The sequence below is a fragment of the Callithrix jacchus genome, chromosome 17 (genome assembly GCF_049354715.1).
Source record: "Callithrix jacchus isolate 240 chromosome 17, calJac240_pri, whole genome shotgun sequence".
In the NCBI taxonomy this organism is placed as follows: domain Eukaryota; kingdom Metazoa; phylum Chordata; class Mammalia; order Primates; family Cebidae; genus Callithrix; species Callithrix jacchus.
This window is the reverse complement of record NC_133518.1, coordinates 79,672,613-79,697,509: the sequence shown is the minus strand read 5'-3', so window position 1 is coordinate 79,697,509 and position 24,897 is coordinate 79,672,613. Positions and strand designations below refer to the sequence as shown.

The following is a 24,897-nucleotide window of genomic DNA, read 5'->3' as shown; positions in this document are numbered from 1 at the left end:
GGTGACCAGTCCTGAGTCTGCGTCATGTCCTCACGTGAACACACGCAGGCAGGTGCGGTGACCAGTCCTGAGTCTGCGTCATGTCCTCACGTGAACACACGCAGGCAGGTGCGGTGACCAGTCCTGAGTCTGCGTCATATCCTCACGTGAACACACGCAGGCAGGTGCGGTGACCAGTCCTGAGTCTGCGTCATGTCCTCACGTGAACACACGCAGGCAGGTGCGGTGACCAGTCCTGAGTCTGCGTCATATCCTCACGTGAACACACGCAGGCAGGTGCGGTGACCAGTCCTGAGTCTGCGTCATGTCCTCACGTGAACACACGCAGGCAGGTGCGGTGACCAGTCCTGAGTCTGCGTCATATCCTCACGTGAACACACGCAGGCAGGTGCGGTGACCAGTCCTGAGTCTGCGTCATGTCCTCACGTGAACACACGCAGGCAGGTGCGGTGACCAGTCCTGAGTCTGCGTCATGTCCTCACGTGAACACACGCAGGCAGGTGCGGTGACCAGTCCTGAGTCTGCGTCATGTCCTCACGTGAACACACGCAGGCAGGTGCGGTGACCAGTCCTGAGTCTGCGTCATGTCCTCACGTGAACACACGCAGGCAGGTGCGGTGACCAGTCCTGAGTCTGCGTCATGTCCTCACTTGAACACACGCAGGCAGGTGCGGTGACTTCAGTCCTGAGTCTGCGTCATGTCCTCACGTGAACACACGCAGGCAGGTGCGGTGACTTCAGTCCTGAGTCTGCGTCATGTCCTCACGTGAACACACGCAGGCAGGTGCGGTGACCAGTCCTGAGTCTGCGTCATGTCCTCACGTGAACACACGCAGGCAGGTGCGGTGACCAGTCCTGAGTCTGCGTCATGTCCTCACGTGAACACACGCAGGCAGGTGCGGTGACCAGTCCTGAGTCTGCGTCATGTCCTCACGTGAACACACGCAGGCAGGTGCGGTGACTTCAGTCCTGAGTCTGCGTCATGTCCTCACGTGAACACACGCAGGCAGGTGCGGTGACTTCAGTCCTGAGTCTGCGTCATGTCCTCACGTGAACACACGCAGGCAGGTGCGGTGACCAGTCCTGAGTCTGCGTCATGTCCTCACGTGAACACACGCAGGCAGGTGCGGTGACCAGTCCTGAGTCTGCGTCATGTCCTCACGTGAACACACGCAGGCAGGTGCGGTGACCAGTCCTGAGTCTGCGTCATGTCCTCACGTGAACACATGCAGGCAGGTGCGGTGACTTCAGTCCTGAGTCTGCGTCATGTCCTCACGTGAACACACGCAGGCAGGTGCGGTGACCAGTCCTGAGTCTGCGTCATGTCCTCACTTGAACACACGCAGGCAGGTGCGGTGACTTCAGTCCTGAGTCTGCGTCATGTCCTCACGTGAACACACGCAGGCAGGTGCGGTGACCAGTCCTGAGTCTGCGTCATGTCCTCACGTGAACACACGCAGGCAGGTGCGGTGACCAGTCCTGAGTCTGCGTCATGTCCTCACGTGAACACACGCAGGCAGGTGCGGTGACCAGTCCTGAGTCTGCGTCATGTCCTCACGTGAACACACGCAGGCAGGTGCGGTGACTTCAGTCCTGAGTCTGCGTCATGTCCTCACGTGAACACACGCAGGCAGGTGCGGTGACTTCAGTCCTGAGTCTGCGTCATGTCCTCACGTGAACACACGCAGGCAGGTGCGGTGACCAGTCCTGAGTCTGCGTCATGTCCTCACGTGAACACACGCAGGCAGGTGCGGTGACCAGTCCTGAGTCTGCGTCATGTCCTCACGTGAACACACGCAGGCAGGTGCGGTGACCAGTCCTGAGTCTGCGTCATGTCCTCACGTGAACACATGCAGGCAGGTGCGGTGACTTCAGTCCTGAGTCTGCGTCATGTCCTCACGTGAACATACGCAGGCAGGTGCGGTGACTTCAGTCCCGACTGTGCGTCATGTCCTCACGTGAACACACGCAGGCAGGTGCGGTGACCAGTCCTGAGTCTGCGTCATGTCCTCACGTGAACACACGCAGGCAGGTGCGGTGACTTCAGTCCCGACTCTGCAAGTGCAGATTGTTGTATTCTCTTCGTGGCTTACCTTCCCCAGACCTGAGGTTTTCTACAGTGGTTACACAGTGTGCTCATTATATCTGAGAATGAGTAATTTAGTTTTTTATTTGATTATGAAAAGTTGGATTTGTTTTTCTTTAGCTTTTTAGAAATATTATGAGCGTTTGTTTTTCTGAGTTCTGATAGAGAAAGAATGCCAGTGCTCAAAAGTTCTCTAGTGCAATTATAAGAGGTACTGATTTATGTACAAACAAAGCTAAATTTTTTCTGAAAACATCTATTTGTTCCTCGTAGATACTCTTGGAAGGGCCTGGCACACTGAAGTTTAGCAACTTTTGCTTGGCAAAAGTTCAAGGTGAAAATTTGGAAGAGTTTTTTGCTTTGGTGGCAGCAGAAGAAGGAGGAGGTGACGGTGGAGAGAATGTCCTGAAGAAAAGCATGAAAAGTCGAGTCAGAGGTATGTGGACCTGGGAAACTTAAAGGTCTAACTCTCCTTGTGGAGCATGCCACGCCTGTGTTGAGGAGAGTGTCAGTCTTTTGTTTTGCCAGTCAAATAACCTATTGAAAATGATAATGGCCAGCAGACAAAGTCTCTACATAGGATGGCTTTCTGCGTGCCTGAAGTATTCAGTGTGGACCTACTCTGTCAGGCCTGGAGAAACTTTAACAGAGTCTGTATTTTGCCCTTAGCTTTATGTTTTACTGAGCACTAATTAGCACATAGGCGGGGAATGGTGTCTCGTGTATCAGTGGCTCAGTAGAAATTAGTCAAGTGAATGATATTCTGCAGTTGAAGCCTTTTTCTGGGGTGTATTCTTGGCATGTGAAATGGGGCCAGGGGTATTCAAATTGCTATACTCGAGGGGAGAGTCTGAAGTGATGTTTCTTATACCTTTTGGGGCACATGGTAAAGCTCTTTCCTCCTCAAGTTTTATGTCCAGGTACTGGAGACGATGGGCCGTCGAAGCTGTGACACTCCTCATGCTGTCAGCTGAGCTGGGTGGCGGTTGAAGGAAAGGGCACTCAGAGGGTGGCAGATCCCTGGACTTGCTAGTCGTGTGGCCAGGGATGAGGGAGGAGGACGGGGAACAGCAGGTCAGTCGTAGGCCTCATAAGTAGGACTAAAGGAAATGAAAGTTTCAGGCCCAGCTTGTATATGATAAGATTTCATGCCCAAGAAGAAGGCTTTTAATGTCCTCAAATTGCATTTCACAGAATTATCTGAATTCTATGAAAGTGACTATTGTGGTCTATGTTAGTAGGATATGAAGTTTTGAATTGTGTAAAATTTTATTGTAGAAAACAAGGTCAGTGTATTGTAGGGGTTCAGTCAGGGTGGTGGGAAAAATTGTAAAATAGATGCAAACCTTCTGGGAAGGCCGGAAGGTTTTGCAGAAGCCTCAGGACAGATTTATAGCTGAAGGCAGCCTAATCCTCTTGCACTAAAAGAGCAAAAAGCAAATAACAAGGGAGTGTGGGGAATTTCTCTAAAGAGCTTCTTTACTCATGTGGTCCTGGGACCGACCTTTGATCATTCTACCTGCTCTCTACTGAGGGGTGGGGGTCAGCAATGTTAATTTTCCACAAGTGTGTTGACTCAAAGCCTTTGTCACTGAATCTATACTAAATAAATGCCTTGGTCAGGGCTGTGACTCCTGACTCTTTATGGCACCCTCCTTGGTGTCTGTGAGTGGCCCGGACCCCTAGCCTGCCCTTTTACTGATTATCTGTGTCTGAGTGCATTTGTTCATCCGTTGCTGGGTCAGGGTCTGCAGGTTGGACCTGGCGGTATATGTCAGTGTAAATACAGGTTTAGCACGGGGAAGAGAGCTGTGTTTTGGAGAAACAGGCCAGAAGTTCTAGCAGTGATGCTTACTTCTGAGCTTAATCTAAGAGCAGTCTCTGACAGGGCAGGTTGGTCTGTTTGCAGCCAGCAGGGTAGAATCAGCGCTGACTTTTGGGGATCATGTACTTCGTAGGCAATTAACCTTCACATCCCCGTGGTATTAAGATAAAGTGTAAAACCACTTCCGTTTTCCTGGAGACTGAGAATTCAGTCTTTTTTTTTTTTTGAGACGGAGTTTCGCTCTTGTTACCCAGGCTGGAGTGCAATGGCGCGATCTCGGCTCACCGCAACCTCCGCCTCCTGGGTTCAGGCAGTTCTCCTGCCTCAGCCTCCTGAGTAGCTGGGATTACAGGCACGCACCACAATGCCCAGCTAATTTTTTTTTGGTATTTTTAGTAGAGATGGGGTTTCACCGTGTTGACCAGGATGGTCTCGATCTCTTGACCTTGTGATCCACCTGCCTCGGCCTCCCAAAGCGCTGGGATTACAGGCTTGAGCCACTGCGCCCGGCTGAGAATTTATTATTATTATTTTTTTGAAAGAAAGAAAAAAGGAGTGAAGGAGAGGAAAAAAGAGAAAGAAAAAGAGGGAGAGAGAACAGGAATGTAGCTTTATTCTAAAAATGGGTATTAATAATGGCCGATCAATATTTTGTGTATTTAAGGTGGAGAATGTATATTTTGTGTATTTAAAGTGGAGAGTTCTATAAATATTTATTGAGTTTACTTGTTCCGGATCTGAGTTCAAGTCCTGGATATCCTTATTAATTTTCTGTCTCATTGAGTCTAAATCTCTTTATGAGTCTTAATTCTTCTTAATTCATTCTTAAGTGTGGCAATGAACAAGGCACATGAAAAATAATCACCCAGCCTTTTGCCATATGTGACCAGTCGGGTGCTGTGGTGGCGTTGATGATGGGTCAGTGGTGGTGTGCAGCCATAAAGAATCCGTTCACGTAGACGCTGATGTCAGGGCAGAAATACCTGGATTCTGGTTCTGCTTTGCTTCTTGTAACTTTCAGAGTAGTGTCACATAGCTGCTAGGAATTTTAATTTCCTGTGGAAAATTAGGGGAATGGAGGTTGGCTGGATCATAGTTGCAAAATTCAGGGACAGAAAAGTTATATAAACCAATGATGTGGCCCAGTTTAAGAGGGATTGATGGAAGTTATGTCAAACTAGGCTCAATTTTGACCTAATGTTGATTGAGAGAAATTATAAATCTGGGCCGATTTATGAAAAGAGTTTCAAATTTAGGATCCCCTACCTGCAGGTTGGAGTTCAGGTTCCAGGATCTGGCCCTGCATTGCCTGTCTGTTCTTGCGGTGGCCACAAGAACGTGTTTCACGGTCCTTCAACTGCAGGTGCAACTAAGCAAGGCCTCCGCCTGCTTGAAGAAATCCACCAGTGCTTTTAGAGTGAGGCCAGCTTCTCATGACTGCACCCAGCTAATGGCTAAGCTTGGAGGGGACAGTAAGGCAGGCCTACTCCTGGGAGGCACTCTGGTGGGCGACATTGCTTCAGGGATTATTATTATTATTGTTATTATTTTGAGATGGAGTCTTGCTCTGTTGCCCAGGTTGGAGTGCAGTGGCTTGATCTCAGCTCACTGCAACCTCTGCCTCTGGGTTCGAGCAATTCTACTGCCTCAGCCTCCTGAGTAGCTGGGATTACAGGTGCACACCACCACCATGCCAGCTAATTTTTGTATTTTTAGTAGAGATGGGGTTTCACCATGTTGGCCAGGCTGGTCTCAAACTCCTGACCTCAAGTAGTCTGCCCACCTTGGCCTCCTAAAGTGCTGGGATTACAGACATGGGCCACTGTGCCCAGCCTGGTTCAGTGAATCTTTTTTTTTTTGAGTCAGTGTCTCACTCTTGTTGCCCAGGCTGGGGTGCAGTGGCGTGATCTCGGTTCAGTGCAGAAACCTGTGCCTCCCAGGTTCAGATGATTCTCTTGCTTCAGCCTCCCGAGTAGCTTGGGTTACAGGCGCCTGCCAGCATGCCTGGCTAATTTTTTTGTGTTTTTATTAGAGATGAGATTTCACCACGTTGCCCAGGCCGGTCTCGAACTCCTGACCTCAGATGATCCACCCACCTCGGCCTCCCAAAGTGCTGGCATTGCAGGCGTGAGCCACCGTGCCTGGCCTGGTTCAGGGATTCTTGATGACCCTGAAGAAGCTTTCTTAAGACTTCATGGCATCTATCTAAGGATGATTTCATCTAATCTTCCTTCCCTTTCTCTTGGCTTCCAGTCCACCGTACACTGTAGTCTGAGCACATTTTTTCTCATAGGTGCTTCCTGTAATAAAATCCTTGTGTGGATAATCTTGCCTTGGCGACTGCTTCTTGGGGGGCCCAGACTAACAGTTCTCATCCCATCTTCCCCATCACCCCCAGGCCCCACCCCCTCACCCCTTAACCCCACCCCCTCACCCCTCACCCCACCCCCTCACCTCCTAACCCCACCCCCTCACCCCTTAACCCCACCCCCTCACCTCCTAACCCCACCCCCTCACCCCTAATCCCACCCCCTCACCCCTTAACCCCACCCACTCACCCCTTAACCCCACCCCTCACCCCTTAACCCCACCCCTCACCTCCTAACCCCACCTCTCACCCCTAATCCCACCCCCTCACCCCTTAACCCCACCCCTTCACCCCCTAACCCCACCCCTCACCTCTAATCCCACCCCCTCACCCCTTAACCCCACCCCCTCACCCCTAACCCCACCCCTCACCCCTAATCCCACCCCTTCACCCCACCCCTTCACCCCCTAACCCCACCCCCTCACCCCTAACCCCACCCCACCCCTAACCCCACCCCCTCACCCCTTTACCCCACCCCTCACCCCTTAACCCCACCCCCTCACCCCTAACCCCACCCTTGGCCTTATATTGCAGCAACACGTCGTCTTCACGGTTTCCTGCGTGTGTTGCACAGCTGCTCACGCCGCGCCCTTGCTCTTGGTTCTTGTTTCTTTCTCTTGTCTCCCGTTTCCTCCCCTCTGCTCCCTTCCTTTCATCTTGCAGTGGAGTGATCATAGCTCACTCTGACCTTGAGCTCCTGGACTGAAGCGATTCCCCACCTCAGCCTCCTGAGTAGCTGGGCCTGCAGATGTGTGCCACTATGCCTGGCAAGTTCTTACAGTTTTTGTAGACTGGAGTTGGCTGTGCTGCCCAGGCTCGTCTCAGACTTGGCCTCAAGTAAGCCTCCTGCCTTGGCCTTCCAAGTACCTAGGACTACAGGCTTGTACACTGTACCCAGCCCCGACTTCAGCTTTCTTATTTCATTTTTTAAAATTTAATTTAATTTAAATTTTAATTTTGAGATGGAGTCTCACTCTGTTGCCCAGGCTGGAGTGCGTTGGCGCAATCTTGGCTCACTGCAACCTCTACCTTTTGGGTTCAAGCAATTCTCCTGCCTCAGCCTCCCGAGTAGCTGGGACTGCAGGCGTGTGCCACCATGCCTGGCTAATTTTTGTATTTTTAGTAGAAATGGGGTTTTGCCGTGTTGGCCAGGCTGGTCTTGAACTCCTGACCTCAGGTGATCCTCCCTCCTCAGCCTCCCAAGGTGCTGGGATTACAGTCGTGAGCCCCGCACCCAGCCTGGCTTCAGCTTTGTTGAGAAAGACTCCCTTACTTCTTTGTCTGTCTGGGTGGCAAGATTTTATCAGACTGAATACTTAAGTGTTGTTTTCTTTTATAACTTTCATGTTTTGTGCATAAACCATTTAACTTACCATGTAATAATATGCTGTTCAGTGTGTTTTTTTTCTACCCATTTGTGTGTGAACCCCGGGACTTTAATTCCATTGTTCATTAGTGCATTTATTCATTAATTCCACATTGGTGTATTTTTTGAGACAGAGTCTTGCTTTGTTACGCAGGCTGGAGTGCAGTGGTGTGCTCTTGGCTCACTGCAACCTTCACCTACTAGATTCAAGTGATTCTCCTGCCTCAACCTCCCATGTAGCTGAGATTACAGGCACCCTCCACCATGCCCAGATAATTTTTGTGTTTTTAGTAGAGATGGGCTTTCACTATGTTGATCAGGCTGGTCTTGAACTACTGGCCTCAGGTGATCTGCCTGCCTTGGCCTCTCAAGGTGCTGGGATTACAGGTGTGAGCCACAGCACCTGGCCCACATTTATTTCTTAACTTGACTAGTTTAGGCATGTTCTAGGTACTAGAAGGAAGGACAGGAAAACAAATATTCATATTCAACAAATATTAACGAAACATCTATTTAGTGTTGGGCAGAGTAAAAGTGCGTTCCATGGGCATTATTTGTCTCTGTTTCCTCAACATCTAGTGCAGGCAAATATGCCTTCTGTGGATGTGTATGAAATGTGATAGCACAGCAGAAATCCTCCACGGGAGAACTTCGCAGATGCAGTGTGATAGCTCAGCGGAAACCCTCCACGGGAGAGCTTTGCAGATTCAGTGTGATAGCGCAGCAGAAATCCTCCACGGGAGAACTTTGCAGATGCAGTGTCATAGCGCAGCGGAAATCCTCCACGGGAGAGCTTTGCAGATGCCATGTGATAGCGCAGCGGAAACCCTCCACGGGAGAACTTCGCAGATTCAGTGTGATAGCGCAGCAGAAATCCTCCACGGGAGAACTTCGCAGATGCAGTGTGATAGCTCAGCGGAAACCCTCCACGGGAGAGCTTTGCAGATGCCGTGTGATAGCGCAGCGGAAACCCTCCACGGGAGAGCTTTGCAGATGCCGTGTGATAGCGCAGCGGAAACCCTCCACGGGAGAGCTTTGCAGATGCCGTGTGATAGCGCAGCGGAAACCCTCCACGGGAGAGCTTTGCAGATGCCGTGTGATAGCGCAGCGGAAACCCTCCACGGGAGAGCTTTGCAGATTCAGTGTGATAGCGCAGCGGAAACCCTCCACGGGAGAGCTTTGCAGATTCAGTGTGATAGCGCAGCGGAAACCCTCCACGGGAGAGCGTTGCAGATTCAGTGTGATAGCGCAGCGGAAACCCTCCACGGGAGAGCTTTGCAGATGCCGTGTGATAGCGCAGCGGAAACCCTCCACGGGAGAGCTTTGCAGATGCCGTGTGATAGCGCAGCGGAAACCCTCCACGGGAGAGCTTTGCAGATGCCGTGTGATAGCGCAGCGGAAACCCTCCACGGGAGAGCTTTGCAGATGCCGTGTGATAGCGCAGCGGAAACCCTCCACGGGAGAGCTTTGCAGATGCCGTGTGATAGCGCAGCGGAAACCCTCCACGGGAGAGCTTTGCAGATGCAGTGTGATAGCGCAGCGGAAATCCTCCACGGGAGAACTTTGCAGTCCCCCTCAGGGCACACGAAGCTGCTGATCTGGCTGTCGTGGGCTCTGGATGTAGGGTTTGCTGGGAGGCCTACCTCAGGGGAATTTTGTTTCCAGATCATTGGAGGTTACTTACTTCCTAGAGAAAAGATTCTCCCTGGGAGGTGGGAATTTGTTAGATGGAATGGACAGAGTGTGCGCCAGGGAGAGACAAGGACCCTGGCCTTGGCCGGTGCTCTGCAGTGCCCAGCTGTGTGATGAAGTGGAGCTTCCATACCCCCCTAAAGCTTCCTTTTCTCTTGTCAGTGAATGAGGGGACTTTCTGGCTCTAAGATATGAAATTTCTGTGTAATGTTAAACTTTGTATAAAGTGTATGTGGCACACGTGAGTGCTTTTCCCTCAGTGTTTCGGATTCTCCTGGATGCACGGTAGGATTGCGCCCTCCCCCTGTCAAAGCCGGTGTGTGTGAGCAGAAGTGATGTGAGTGACTTTGAGGTGGGAGCCAGTGTTGAGTCAGCTGCGTTCTGTCTCCCTGCCTCCAACTGAGGAAGCATGAGCGGAGCTGGAGCCTCTCTTAGCCTGGGTCTTTGCGTGACTGTGAGGAGCAAAGCTTCTTAGGAGATTTGTTACGGACATGTCTAGTGATAGGTAAACCTTTGCTGTGAAGCCGGTGGGATGTTGGGGTTGTTACTGCTGCTTAAACTATTCTAATTGAAATTTAAAAGATTTTAAATTCACACCCATCTGCAAAATGTAACCTTAAAATTAGGAAACATTTACAAATGTGAAATGCACAGGAAGTTTTATTCGTGCGTCTGTTCCTCTCCTGCGCATTTGCATCTCATCAGGCCTCTCCTAGGCAGGTCCGTGTTGGCAGCAGTACAGATGCCTAACAGAGCTGTTCTTCATGCCCTGCTTTTAGGATCTCCTACATATACAGCACCAGAAGTTGTGAGGGGTACCGACTTTTCCATCTCCAGCGACCTCTGGTCTTTGGGCTGTCTGCTTTATGAAATGTTTGCAGGTAATTGTTTCCTGAATAGGTAGAAAATCAGAGCTTGACTAAAACAAAACCAGGTTAAGTCTATAGTTTGTGGATGTTTTACCTATAAGATGTCAAAAAACCTGATTTTTTTTTTTTTTTTTGAGAGAGTCTTGCTCTGTCACCCAGGCTGGAATGCACTGGTACAATCTCGGCTCACTGCAGCCTCTGCCTCCTGGGTTCAAGCGATTCTCCTTCCTCAGCCTCCTGAGTAGCTGAGGTTCCAGGTGCCTGCCACCACTCCTGGCTATTTTCTGTATTTTTAGTAGAGACAGGGTTTCACTCTGTTGGTCAGGCTGGTCTTGAACGCCTGGCCTCAAGTGATCCATCTGCCTTGGCCTCCCAAAGTTCTGAAATTATAAGTGTGAGCCACTGTGCCTGGCTAAAAAACTGACTTTATTAAATTTTTATGTATACTGATTTTGGCAGAGCTGCTTGGTATCTACGCGTAGGCAGATTTCTAGGAACTTTTTGACAAATAGGTAATTTTTCATGGTAATAATCTGGAATGCTGAAATATGCCTAACTCAAAAAGTGCAGTCGTTAGACATTTTTGTGAAGATGGCTTGCACCTGTGTATTATTCGGATGTGTTGCGTGGCCCGTGCCAACCATGGTTCCCAGTAGTGGTCCGTATGTGTGTTTGTGTATTTGTTAGAATGATGCATTTTGAACTAAGATAAATAGAAAATATATAGACAGTGCCTGGTACATACAAGGCATTAAATAATTAGCTATTGCTGTATATTTTTTCTATAAATTGTATAATCTTGAGATATCTGTGGATGAAATTAGAATTGTTGGTGATAGCAAACGTCTTTAATTTTACAAGTTTTCATGTGATTTCAGGAAAACCTCCATTCTTCTCAGAAAGTATTTCAGAATTAACGGAAAAGATCTTATATGAAGATCCTTTGCCACCTGTTCCGAAAGGTAAGATTTCTTGTGATAAATGGAATTAATTTACATTTACAGTGAATAGAGTGTACCTTTATCCAAAGTTTGCTATTATTGATTCATAAGTCCCCGAAGTTATGTTTTATAAGTGATCCCAAGTTGTTATTTTTCGAAATGTTAGTGCTTCCTTTGCCGTTTTTTTAAAGATACTGAAACAGAGAACAAAGTACTAGTAGATTTCCCGTATTTAAAAACAAATTATTTCATGCATCTGTATAAAACGTGAATAGCTCGAAGGATTCAACATCTGAAACCCTTACGTGACGCAGCTTTTTGTGTGTGGCATGTCCTTTGTGGTCACATCCCACGTGGTTGTCTGCCTCCTGTTGGAATAGGAACAAAGCTGCCACTTCCTTATCTTGATGAATCAGAATGCTACCCTTCTAAGTTTTAAAAATCTTTAAAATTGTATACAGTCATAGTGTTTTTAAAGTGTTGGAACTTTAATCATGTAAATTGTGGTTAATATTACAGTCTATCAGCAATAATTTTTAAGGAAAGAAAAAAGGCAAAGATGTTAAAACGTTTTGCTGTACGTCGTTAGAGTTTATCTTAAGACCCATAAATGAAAACAGGATTCTACAAAAATCTTTGCTGTATATATATGTGTATATATACATGTGTGTAGATATATATATACACATTAATATGTATATATATGTATATGATTTTTTGAGAGACAGCATCCTGCTGTGTCCCTCAGGCTGGAGTGCAGTAGTTCAGTCAGCCTCCTGAGTAGCTGGGTCTGCAGGTGCTCACCACCAGGAATGGCTCGTTTTTTAATTGTTTTGTGGAGACAGGGACTTGCTATGTTGCCTAGGCTTGTCTCGAACTCCTGGCCTTGAGTGACCCGCCTACCTTGGCCTTCCAAAGTACTGGGATTTCAAGTAGGAGCCACAGTGTGTGGCTGTTACTACTTCTTCTAACCGTAGACCGATGACCTGGATGTGGCATTTTATTTAGAAAGATAAAATATTACGAGATTAGTGGCACTGGACAGTGTCGTAATGTAATGCTTTTTATTTCTGTTAAAAATCTTAACAGAGGGATTGCAGATGTTCTAATCATAGTACATTATAATGCAAAGTTGTTCAAGTTAGGAATACTTTAAAGAATAAAGTGTAATTAATCGTTGAGCTGGGGCCAGGCACGGTGGCACATGCCTGTAATCCCAGCACTTTAGGAGGCCAAGGTGGGTAGATCCCCTGAGGTCAGGAGTTAGTGACCAGCCTGACTAACATGGTGAAACCCCAACTCTACTAAATACAAACAAATTAGCCAGGCATGGTGGTGCACGCCTGTAATCCAAGCTACTTGGGAGGCTGAGACAGGAGAATCACTTGTACCTGGGAGGTGGAGGTTGCAGTGAGCCAAGATCACGCCACTGCACTCCAGCCTGGGCAACAAGAGTGAAACTCCATCTCAAAAACAATAACAACAAAAAAAAGTTGAGCTGGGCGCAGTGGCTTACTTATAATTCTAGCACTTTAGGAGACCAAGGCAGGTAGATCACTTGAGCCCAGGAGTTTGAGACTAACCGAGGCAGCATAGTGAGACCCCATCTCTACAAAAAATAAACAAAAATTACCCAGGTGTGGTGGCGCATGCCTGTAGTCCCAGCTACTCCGGAGGCTAGGGTGAGAGGACCACTTGAGCCAGTGGCCCTCCAGGTAGAGGCTGGAATGAACCCTGATTGTGCCCCTACACTCCAGCCTGGGTGACAGAGCAAGATCCTGTGTCCAAAAAAAAAAAAAAAAGATACCCAGAATAGTTGAAGACAAGTGTTTGAGTTTGTTAAGCTGGCGATCCTTATTGGTTTTGTTCAGTAAAGAGTTTCACTCTTACTGCCTAGACTAGAGTGCAATAGCGCAGTCTTGGCTCACCACAACCTCCACCTCCCAGGCTCAAGCAATTCTCCTGCCTCAGCCTCCTGAGTAGCTGGGACTACAAGCATGTGCGACCATGCTTGGCTAATTTTTTTTTTTTTTAGTAGAGACCGGGTTTCTCCATGTTGGTCAGGCTGGTCTCGAACTTCCGACCTCAGGTGATCCACCCATCTCGGCCTCCCTAAGTGCTGGGATTATAGGCGTGAGCCACCATGCCAGCTGAGATTTACATTTCTTTTTTGTGATCAAGGAAAAAATGTTTTTAATCTTTGTGTTCTGTACCTCCCTATCCTCCTCGTTAAGTAGAGGATGTAATTGTTAACGGAGTCAGTGTTCTCTTATGAATAATTTATGTGTTTAAAATACTGTGACTTTAAATGTTGATGCAGAATATAAAAATAAAATTGATATGTATATACTACTTATTTTTTCTTGGAAATTAATTTGTTTATAGATTCTTCTCTTCCTAAAGCTTCTTCAGATTTTATCAATTTGCTTGATGGGTTACTTCAAAGAGATCCTCAAAAAAGGTAGGGCAGTATTTCAGCTTTTAAAAATGTTTCTTTAGGGTTCTGCAAGTGGAGTAAGGGACAGTATTTTAATGGGAATCAGTAGTGGGATCTCTTCCCCCTTTTATGTACTTCTAAAATGGTGCTGTTCTTAATATACAAATAGCTATTCAAATTATTATTTTTTAAAGAAGTCTGACTTTGGATTAAAAGGGTTTCTCTCAGTTGGCAGGTGTTTTTAATCATGAGGAATTTTTGAAGTCAGTTTCTTCTTTCATGTATTAAATAGCTGAAAAATTTTCTGAAAACTCCCAAATCCAAGAAGTGCCATTTCTTTTATTGCGTATTTCAGGCTAAAACTGTTTATCGCCCTAGGGATGATGTTGTCAGGTTAAGGTGCTGTTAACTGAGTGACATGTAATGCCACCTGTTTTTATGACAGTCCTGTCATAATGGGGATGGTAAGCGACAGAATGATAGGCACGTGGTGCGTTTCTCTGTTGCAGTGACGGCCACGTTAGAAACCGTTGTTGAGGCACAGGATGGGGAGCCTGGGAGGTGGCCCTGAGTGGGAAAGAGCTCCCACCAGCTAGGTTCCGGTTCTGGTTCTGCCATCAGATAACTCGGATGGGGGATGGGAGGAGGGTTCAGTTTATAAAATGGGGAATAAATTTAGTGTAGCATGTACAAGAATCTATTCTTTTATTAAATATATTTAAAACTGCAGAAGGAAATGATGACTTTTGTATAAGCCGTAGGACAAACATCTTTTACCTATTTTGGTGGATAATTTTTCAGACCTCTTTTGATAAGGTGTAACTATACCTACTCTATTTCAGATGGTGTGTCTACACATTCCTACATTTATAACCCTGTGCCATATAATGTTTTGCTTACATGGGACTATTCTGTAACTTACTTCTTCCTCTCATGGTACATTATGCATATTTTTCCATTTCCATTTCTGAGTCTTGCTCTGTCACCCAGGCTGGAGTGGGTGGTGCAGTCTTGGTACACTGCAGTCTCTCTCTTTCGGGTTCAAGTGATTCTCGTGCCTCAGCCTCCCAAGCAGCTGGGATCCCAGGCACATGCCACCACACTCAGCTAATTTTGGTGTTTTTAGTAGAGACGGGGTTTCATGATGTTGGCCAGGCTGGTCTTGAACTGGCCTCAAGCAATTCCTCCTGCCTTGGCCTCCCAAAGTGCAGGGACTCCAGATGCTAACCACCGTGCCTGGCTGCTTGGTCATTTTAAATGGCTGTAGAATGTATACACAATTATCTACAAAAAAGCAGACATTTACATTGCCTCCTGATTTGAAATATTACATACATTGTTAACAGTAAATGTCCTTCTGTGAGTGTTTTTCAGTTTTGGGGGTTTACTTGGGTAGCGATCTCTTTCATATGGATTTCTCCAAGTGGAATGGCTGGCTGAAGGCCAAGAGCGCTTAGAAAGTTGGGTACGTGTCCTGCATTCTGGGAAGAGGCGCTGCTGTGCACTTCCAGCCACAGTGTGTTAAAAAGCTCCTTCCCTCCCGCTCTCACCTGCAGTGTGCCTTGTTGATCTACATTTTTGGCAGTTTGGTGGATGAAAATAAATTTTACTTCTTTGGCTATTTTTATTTCTCCTTTAGTGAATCACAAGAGCTTTTTGTGTAAAGGAATATTATATGTGGTTGCAAATCCTGTTGTGTTTTACTTTTGATTAAAGTAATTTTTATTTAATACAGAAATTTTGAATGATTAATCAACTATAAATTAGTTCTTTTTCGTTTTGAAGTTTCAGTCAGGCTTAATTTTCTCAATCTGGTGAGTGTATGCCTAGAGGTATACTGTATTAGTACTGGAACTTAATCTTTTGAAAGGGAGCCTGAGTTTTAAATACAGCCTAATGTCACTTTAATGCAAGTGAACTAGCTAGGTAATATTATTTTGACTCTTAAACAAGGTGTGAATGTGAAAAAAAATATATATCATTTTTTCCTCCCTGAGATGGGGGGGTCTCACTCTGTCACCCAGACTGGAGTGCAGTGGGGTTATCTTGGCTCACTGCAACCTCTGCTTTCCAGGCTTAAGAGATTCTCTACCCCAGCCTCCTAAGTAGCTGGGATTATAGGTGTGGGCCACCACACCCAAATAATTTTTGTAATTCTTGTAGAGATGAGTTTTGCCACATTGTTCAGGCTGGTCTTGAACTCCTGGACTCAAGCAATCTGCCCACCTTGGCCTCCCAAAGTGCTGGGATTACAGGTGTGAGCCACACTGTGCCTGGCCTGGTATCCTTATTTATTCCTGAATGAAGTTCTAATAGAATAGTTGCAAAACTGAAGAGTGTCAGTGAGGGTAAGTAAAATAATCTTGCCTCTCTTGTGAAATAAAGGATGGCAGGATCATAGATATCTGAATATTTACTTCAGACTTTCAGTTTATTTATAGACTCCCTTTTTTCTAGAATGGGCGGAGAACCCAGACTCTATGGCATTTGAACCCTGAAACTTCTAATACTTAGTTAACAGACTATTTCATTCTGTACCATTTAAGTCTTCTGAATTATTTCTTTTGATCTTGCTGTCTAAAAGAGATTAATCGCATACAAAAATGAAAGAATAAAATATAAAGTGATTTCAAAGGTACACATGCACCTTTAGGAGATAGAGATTGTACAGTCTGCTATGTGTAATTGGGACGTATCTTGGGAACTCCTGATGGTAAATCATGTTAAAGTAGAGTTTTACCATTTATGTTTTATAAAGAATGACTTGGACAGGTCTACTGCAGCATTCATTTTGGAAGAAAGCTTTCACTGGGGCAGATCCGGAAGCGGGCATCGGCGCCCCTGGTCTCAGGTAGATACACTTCCCTTTGCGTATGGGACGCTCAGGCCCGTGACTGTTCTAACGATGCAGCATCAATGACCTGAATGTGTCTGCTTTCTTAGCAGGCGACAGCCCAGCATTTGTTTGATTAAGGAGTTTAATCACGATATTTTTGTGTTCTTGATTTTGCTTATTTTCTGTTCTTCAGTCATTGATGTGATAGTCGTTAGTTCTGTCGCCAAATAACTCTGGTTTTCCACCTCCCAAGTAAATGGTAGGAACTTTTCTCTCTTTAAGTTAGGTGTGGTCATGTGTCTTGTTTTGGGAAACAAAATGTTGGCAAAAGTAATGTGTGTTATTCTCATATTTAAAATCGAAGAGCGGTGGTAATTTACCACATTTCTTCCTCATGACGAGGTGATTGGGAAGAAAAATGTCAAAATGGGGTTCTTGTCAGCCTGGATCTGTGTGTGTGTTTTTTTTTTTGGGGAGACAGTGTCTCACTTTGTCACCCAGGCGGGAGTGCAGTGGTGCAATCATGGCGCAGTGCAGCCTTGACCTCCCTGGGCTCAGGTGATCCTCCCACCTCAGCATCCTGAGTAGCTGAGACTATAGATACGGGCTAGCACACCTGGCTAATTTTTGTATTTTTAGTAGAGACGGGGTTTCACCGTGTTGCCCAGGCTGGTCTCAAAGTCCCGGCCTCAAGTGATACGCCTGCCTCGGCCTCCCAAAGTGCTGGAATTATAGGTGTGAGCCATCATACTTGGTCTGTCAACCTGGGTCTTTTTATTTATTCTTTTCTTTTATAAATTTAAAAAAATGTGTTAAAAACAAAAAAATAGAGACAAGGTCTCATTGTGTTGCCCAGGCTGGTCTTGAACTCCTGAGCTCAAGTGATCTATCTGCCTCGACCTCCCAAAGTGCTAGGATTACAGGTGTATGCCATCACACCCGGCTTTAGCCTGGATCTTGAGGGACTGCGGTGACGTAGCTGCCCTGCCAGTCTTTGATGGCTATGTGTATGAGTGAGGCACGAAGTTAAGAGGTTCTGTAGCTTTGCTAAATGTCAGGTGTAACTTGATCTTCTCCAACCTCTTCTTCTAACACAAAACTGTAGAGAACTCCAAAGTCAGTTTGATTGTGTTGGTTTCCTCCAATAATGACAGAAACATGACGGAGCGTTCTGGGCAAGAAGATTCCAGGGAGCTTCCGCAGAACCCTCAGAGTGGACAAGCAAAAGGCCACCAGAGTGGTCAAGCACTAGGTCACTCTTTCAGACTAGGTAAGCGTTTATTTGAGCACATTCACGCTGCTGAGAATGCTGTTTGAGAGAGTTCCTAATTTCAGTGTCATTTCCCTTGAAATCTTGCGTATCTTATACCTTGCCTATGATATTTTTGTTCTTTTCTGGATAACATACTACTTTCCTGCTACAGAAAATCCAACCGAATTTCGGCCTAAGAGTACTCTGGAGGGTCAGTTGAAAGAATCCATGTTTCTTCTCAGGTAGGTAAAATGAAAACGGGGAGCAGTGCTGGACAAAAGTTACGTTTTCTTAAAGCGTTTGCTGTCTTGGTGCAAACCATGTTACATGGAAATAAAGAACAGGAATTTTAGTGCCAAATTCCAGTTTCACTCTGTTTTCAAAGTTACCGTTAGGTACTGGCCAGTGAAATGTAGGTTTTGCTATATACAGGATTTTTGAAAAATTTTAACCAAACCAACTTAGTTTTTACCAAACCAACTCATTGTTTACATTTGTAAGGGTTACTGTCTCTTCATTTTGTTATTTAACTTAAAATAAAATTGAACGTAAAATTTCAGAAGTCCAGCTTGTTTGTTTTGTTTTGTTTTTGAGACAAGATCTCCTTCTGTTGCCCAGGCTGGAGTGCAGTGGCGTGATCTTGGCTCACTGCAGTCTCTACCTCCTGAGTTCAAGTGATCCTCCTGCCTCAGCCTCCCGAGTAGCTGGGATTACCGGCATCTGCTACCACTCCTGGGTAATTTTTTTTTTTTTGAGATAGAGTGTCACTTTGTCACCTAGGCTGGAGTGCATTGGCATGACCTCGGCTCACTGCAGTCTCCACCTCCTGAGTTCAAGTGATCCTCCTGCCTCAGCCTCCGAATAGCTGGGATTACAGGCACCTGCTACCACTCCTGGCTAATTTTTATATTTTTAGTAGAGGTGGGGTTTTGCCACATTGGGCAGGCTCGTCTTGAACTTCTGACCTCAGGTGATCTGCTTGCCTCGGCCTCCCAGAGTTCTGGGATCGCAGGCATGATCCACTGTGCCTGGCCTAATTTTTGTATTTTTAGTAGAGGCTGGTTTCACCATGTTGGCCAGGCTGGTCTCAAATTCCTAACCTCAAGTGATCTTGACTGCCTTGGTCTCCCAAAGTGCTGGGATTACAGGCATGAGCCACTGTGCTTGGCCCTGAAGGAAATAATCAAAAAAGATTAATGTTCTGAGGGGAAGGATTTCTTAAAATGTGGAAAGCTCAGGCCAGTGCATTGGCTCACGCCTGCAATCCCAGCACTTTGGGAGGGCGAGGCAGGAGGATCACAGGGTCAGGATGGTGAGACACATCTTTAATAAAAATACAAAAATTAGCCAGATGCAGTGACAGGTGCCTGTAATCCCAGCTACTTGGGAGGCTGAGGTGGGAGAATGGCTTGAACTGGGGAGGCCGAGGTTGCAGTAAGCCGAGATCCTGCTTATGCACTCTAGTCTGGGTGACAGAGCAAGACTCCATCTGAAAAAAACAAAACAAAACAAAAAAGTGAAAAGCTTGAAACCGTAGATTCAGGAAAAGTGCAGTGGCTCGTACAGTGTAGCAGCATTTGTATGTGTAGGAGGGATTCTTACATATACATATGGATTGTAGCCTACTTGCTACTTATTTTAAATAGGTGCCAGGGTAATTTCCTCTTCGAAAATTTTCTGACATACAGCTACAAATATTTTCCATTCTTTGTAGAATATCTGATCTATTTTATTTATGTTAATCCTGTCAGTACCAAAAGACATTTATAAAGATTAATGTTTGAAGCTTTCTAGTTAAAAATGAGAATACTGTATATGGCATGGAAAGTATAAATAAAAGAAATAATACACTGGCCAGGAAATTAGTAGCAGTTATAAAAATTATATGAACAAATGATGTCTAGACTTTTGTACTGAGATCATATGGAATTATCATACTAGTTTTCACGAGACATGTTTTCTTCTGGAAAACAGTAAACAATAAACTCTGAGATCTGTGTAATGGTAACTGGTGTGGGTTTTTCAGTTCGCGTCCTACTCCAAGAACTAGCAGTGCGGTGGAAGCAGGTCCTGCTGAGGACGTGACTCACAGCTCACCGCAGAAGACTTCTCCTTTGACCAAGGTAAGCAGACTTGGGAAACTTCCTACAGGAGATGTAGAAGCCCAAAAGAATAATTGTAAGTTGATCAATGAATTATGTTTATGATTCCAAAATTCACAATGAGATCATCTTTCCTGATGGCTACGGGTTTTCTTGTAAGTGCTGTGAGAGAGAGAGCCCATTTAGGTGCTCCATGGTTGATCTTTTTGGTAAGACCTTCCTTGAGATACAGTTGACATACCATACAATTCACCCATTTAAGGCGGACAGTTTGGGCTGTGTGTGAATTGTCATTCTAGCACTTTGGGAGGCTGAGGGAGAAGGATCATTTGAGGGCAGGCATTTGAGACCAGCCTGGTCAACTTAGCAAGACCCTGTCCTCACACAAAAATTAAAAATAACTAGCTGGGTTGATTCTGCCTTTTGGCTGTAATGAAAATGCTGCTGTGAACATTTGTGTACATGTTTTTACGTGGATTTGGTGGTACACACCTGTAGCCCTAGCCCCATGGGAGGCTGACGCAGGGGAGGTGCTTGAGTGCAGGAGATTCAGGCTGCAGTGAGCTGTGACAGCTCGGGTGACAGAGTGAGACCCCACCTCTTAAAAAGGTGCAATTCAGGGACCAGTAACATATTCAGAGTTGTGCACCTGTCACCACAGTTAATTGTCTCATCATCCATCAGCAGGCACTGCCGCCGGCCACCCCACGTTTCTGCTGTTCTTCTCTGTGCTCGTTCTAGACAACCGCTAGTATACGTTTTGTCTTTATTATTTTACCTGTTCTGTGCATTTCATATAAATGGAATCAAATAATATGTGGTCTTTTGTTACAAGCTTTTCCCACTTAACATATGTTTTCTCTCTTTTTTTTGAGATGGAATCTCACTCTATAGCCAGGCTGGAGTGCAGTGGTGAGATCTCGGCTCACTGCAACCTCTGCCTCCTGGGGTCAAGTGATTCTCCTGTCTTGGCCTCCTGAGTAGCTGGGACTACAGGCGTCAGCTACCATGCCCAGCTAGTTTTTGTATTTTTAGTAGAGACAGGGTTTCACCATGTTGGCCAGGATGGTCTCGATCTCTTGATCTCATGATCTGCCTGCCTTGGCCTCCCAAAGTGCTGGGATTACAGGCGCAAGACACTGCGCTCGGCCTTTTTAACATAGGTTTTCAAGATTCATCCAAGTTGTAGCATATATCAGTACTAGATTCCTTTTTATTGTCAAATAATTTATTGTATATACAATATCTTTTTGAATCAGTCATCAGTTGATGAGTATTTGGGTGGGTTCTTCCTTTTGGCTGGAATGAAAGTGCTGCTGTGATTTGTGTACATGTTTTTGTGCGGATGAATATTTTTATTTCTCTTTGGGTATATACTTAGGAGTAGAATTGCTGTGTCATGTGTTAGCTCCTTGTTCCTTGTTTAACTTTTTGTTTTTGAGATAAAGTCTCACTCTGTCACTCAGGCTGGAGTGCAGTGGTACAATCATAGCTCACTGATGCCTGGACCTCCTGGGCTCTGGGGATCCTCCTGCCTCAGTCTGCCAAGTACCTGGAAGTACAGGCATATGCCACCACTACCAAAAATCATTGCTAAAGGCAGTGTCCTGCTGTTTGCCTAAGCTGTTCTCCAACTCTTGGGCTCCAGTGATGCTCCTATCTCAACCTCCCAAAGTGCTGGGATTATAGGCGTGAGCCACCGGGCCTGGCCCTGTTTAACTTCTCAAGGAATTGTCAAACTGTTTTCAGAGTATCTGCAGCATTTTACATTCCAGCCAGCAGTGTATGAGGGTATCCACTTTTACACACTCTCACTAACATTTGGTATTGCTGGTCTTAAGAAGTGTGGTAAGAAATGCATTACATAAAGTTTACCATTGTAACTCATTTCTAAGTATACAGTTCAAGGGGCATGAAGTACATTCACGCTGCTGTGCAGCTATTCCACCATCTGTCTCCAGAAGATTTTCATCATCCCAAATTGAAACTCTACCATTAAATAGTAACTGCCCATTTCCCGTTATCTTTAGCCCCTGGCGACCACTGTTAAACCTTCTGCCTCTATGAATGTGCCTATTCTAGGTGCACTGCATAAGTCAGGGGTCTCTAGCCCCTGGCCAAGGGCTGCTGCTGGTCCGTGGCCACTTAGGAACCAGGCCATGCAGTGGGAAGTGAATGAAGCGTCTGTATTCACAGCCGCTCTCCATCCCCTGCATTGCTGTCTGAGCTCCGACCCCTGTCGGAGGAGTGCTGACGTTAAACATTCTCAGAGCGGCGTGCACCCTGTTGTGAGCTACCCGAGTGGGGGATCTAGGCTGTGTGCTCTGTCAATGTTTTCCATCGCCCCCAGACGGGACTGCCTAGTTGTAGGAAAACAAGCTCAGGGCTCCTACTGATTCTGTGAGTTGTATGATTATTTCATTATATAATACAGTATAAAAATAAGAGAAATAAAGTTCACTGTGGTGGGCATGGTGGCTCACACCTGTAATCCCAGCACTTTGGGAGGCCAAGGTGGGCAAATTATGAGGTCAGGAGATCGAGACCATCCTGGCCAACATGGTGAAACCCCGTGTCTACTAAAAATACAAAAATGAGCTGCGGGTGGTGGTGCGTGCCTGTAGTCCCAGCTGCTCAGGAGGCTGAGACAGGAGAATTGCTTGTACCCAGGAGGCGGAGGTTGCCGTGAGCCGAGATTGTGCCACTGTACTCCAGCCTGGCTGACAGAGTGAGACTCTGTCTCAAAAAAAAAGAAAGAAAGAAAGTGCACAATGAATGTGATGTGCTTGAATCATCCCCAAATCGTTTCCCCCAACCTGGTTTGTGGAAAAACTGTCTCTGCCAGGCTGGTTCCTGATGCCAGAAAGTTTGGGGACTGCTGGCACCAATGGTCTCATATAGTATTTGCCCTTTTGTGCCTGGCTCCGTTTGCTTAGCCTAATGTCATTAATGTTCATCCACGTTGTGGCATGTGCCAGAATTTCGTTTGTTTTTAAGGCTGAATAATTTTCCCTTGTGTGTATTGAATACGCTTTGTTATCTTCCCGTCTGTTGATGAACACCTGGGTTGCTCCACCTGTTGGCTATTGTCTTTCTTACGATAGCCATGCTGTTTCAAACCTAGCGGGTGTGACATTCCACTGATTGATGGAGACAGGGTCTCACTGTGTTGCCCACTCTGGAGTTTGGAGTGCACTGGCATGATCCTGGCTCACTGCAACCTCCCCACCCAGGCTTAAGCTATTCTTCTGCCTCAGCCTCCCGAGTAGCTGGGATTACAGGCATGCACCACTACCATCTAGCTAATTTTTGTATTTTTAGTAGAGACGGGGTTTCACCATGTTGGCCAGGCTGGTCTTGAACTTCTGACCTCAAATGATCCCCCCGCCTCCTCAGCCTCTGAAAGTGCTGGAATTATGGGCATGAGTCACCATGTCCTGCTGGTAGGTGTGAAATTCTGTGTCTTAGTGGTTTTGATTTGCATTTACCTGATGGCTGATGATACTGAGAACTTTTTTTTTTTGAGATGGAGTCTTGCCATGTCTCCCAGGCTGGGGTGCAGTGGCGTGATCTCGGCTCACTGCAACATCCCCCTCCTGTGTTCAAGCGATTCTCCTGCCTCAGCCTCCCCAGTAGTTGAGATTGCAGGAGCCCACCACCATGCCCAGCTAATTTTTGCTAGAGATGGGATTTCACCATGTTGGTCAGGCTGGTGTCGAACTCCTGACCTCAGGTGATAGGCCTGCCTTGGCCTCCTGAAGTGCTGGGATTACAGGCGTGAGCCACCGCACTTGGCTGATGTTGAGTATCTTTTTATGTATTTTATTGACCATTTATCTATTTTCTTTGGATAAATATTTCTTCAAAATTTCAACCTATTTTAATTGTTTTTAATTTAATGATTATGATCTCATTGCAATTATTGATCATTTAGTTCATTCCTGAACATTTTATTTTATATATTTTTGCTATTGTGAGTGGGATATTTGTTACAACTTGGCATTTGTGCATATATTCAGTTTACCTATAGGAAATTAATTTTTGCATACAAGTTTTTAATTGGTCCACCTTACTAATCTTACATTCTTTCTTTTCTTTTGTTCTGAGACAGAGTCTCCCTCTGTTGCCAAGGCTGGAGTGTAGCGGTGTGATCTTGGATCACTGCAGCCTCTGCCTTCCAGGTTCAAGTGATTTTCCTGCATCAGCCTCCTGAGTAGCTGGGATTACAGGTGCCTGCCACCATGCCTGGCTAATTTTTGTATTTTTAGTATATGGGGTTTCTCCATGTTGGTCAGGCTGGTCTCAAACTCCTGACCTTGTGATCCGCCCGCCTCAGCCTCCCAAAGTGCTGGGATTATAGGCATGAGCCACCATGCCCAGCTTCTTTGTATGTTTCATTATGTCTTTCTTCTGAGTTGCAAGGGGCATTTTGGGTTTCCAGGAACTTCCTTAGCGAACTCCTCTGTTCCTTTATCCATGACCCTTGCTTGCTCAGCTTTGAATAATTTATTTTTCTTATTGCTTACTTCACAGATTCGCTTTTCTGTTTTATTTAGTTTGCTAGTCATTGTTTCTCTTACGGTTCTGAAGCATAAATCCTTTTTTTTTTTTTTTTTTTTTTCCCTGTTGGCAAATACTGAGGCATAGTACTAGGAATACAAATTACATTTAAGTAGAGCACAAAGAACCATCTCAAAGGCATAACTGATGGTGAATGTCTGGTGATTCATTTTATTAGTTATCAGCTCTGACTAGGCTTAATAAATAATTGATGTTTAACCCTTAGGTAACAGGTTTGTATTTAAGTCTGACATTTTTTTTGTGTGTGTACAGCTTCAGCTTCATGTTGAATATTCTGTAAAGCGGAAATAAATTGATTAGCATTCTGTGAATGAAAACTAAAGCCGTGGATCAGGCGCAGTGGCTCACGCCTGTAATCCCAGCACTTTGGGAGGCTGAGGCAGGCAGATCACCTGAGGCCAGGATTTGGAGACCAGCCTGGCCAACATGGTGAAACCTCGTCTTTAGTAAAAATATAATAATTAGCTGGACATGGTGGCGTGCACCCGTAATTCTATTCTTGGGAGGTCAAGGCAGGAGAATCACTTGAACCAGGGAGACAG

At 45.9% G+C, this 24,897-nt stretch overlaps 1 protein-coding gene across 23 annotated transcripts in view; it reads left to right on the top strand.

Annotated features, from left to right (window-relative positions):
* The window catches only part of ULK4 (unc-51 like kinase 4), a 677,547-nt gene that overhangs the window by 23,635 nt on the left and 629,015 nt on the right, over positions 1-24,897 (top strand). For all 23 annotated transcript variants that reach the window (XR_013528778.1, XR_013528777.1, XR_008477287.2 and 20 more), the window contains exons 5-12: positions 2,360-2,522; positions 10,117-10,218; positions 11,085-11,168; positions 13,533-13,608; positions 16,343-16,435; positions 17,575-17,690; positions 17,845-17,914; positions 19,699-19,795. Coding sequence is in view for 15 of the 23 variants with exons in the window: in XM_078354734.1 (XP_078210860.1) it covers positions 2,360-2,522; positions 10,117-10,218; positions 11,085-11,168; positions 13,533-13,608; positions 16,343-16,435; positions 17,575-17,690; positions 17,845-17,914; positions 19,699-19,795 (801 nt within the window). In the remaining 8 variants the exon portion in view is untranslated. The remainder of the gene's footprint in view (positions 1-2,359; positions 2,523-10,116; positions 10,219-11,084; positions 11,169-13,532; positions 13,609-16,342; positions 16,436-17,574; positions 17,691-17,844; positions 17,915-19,698; positions 19,796-24,897) is intronic.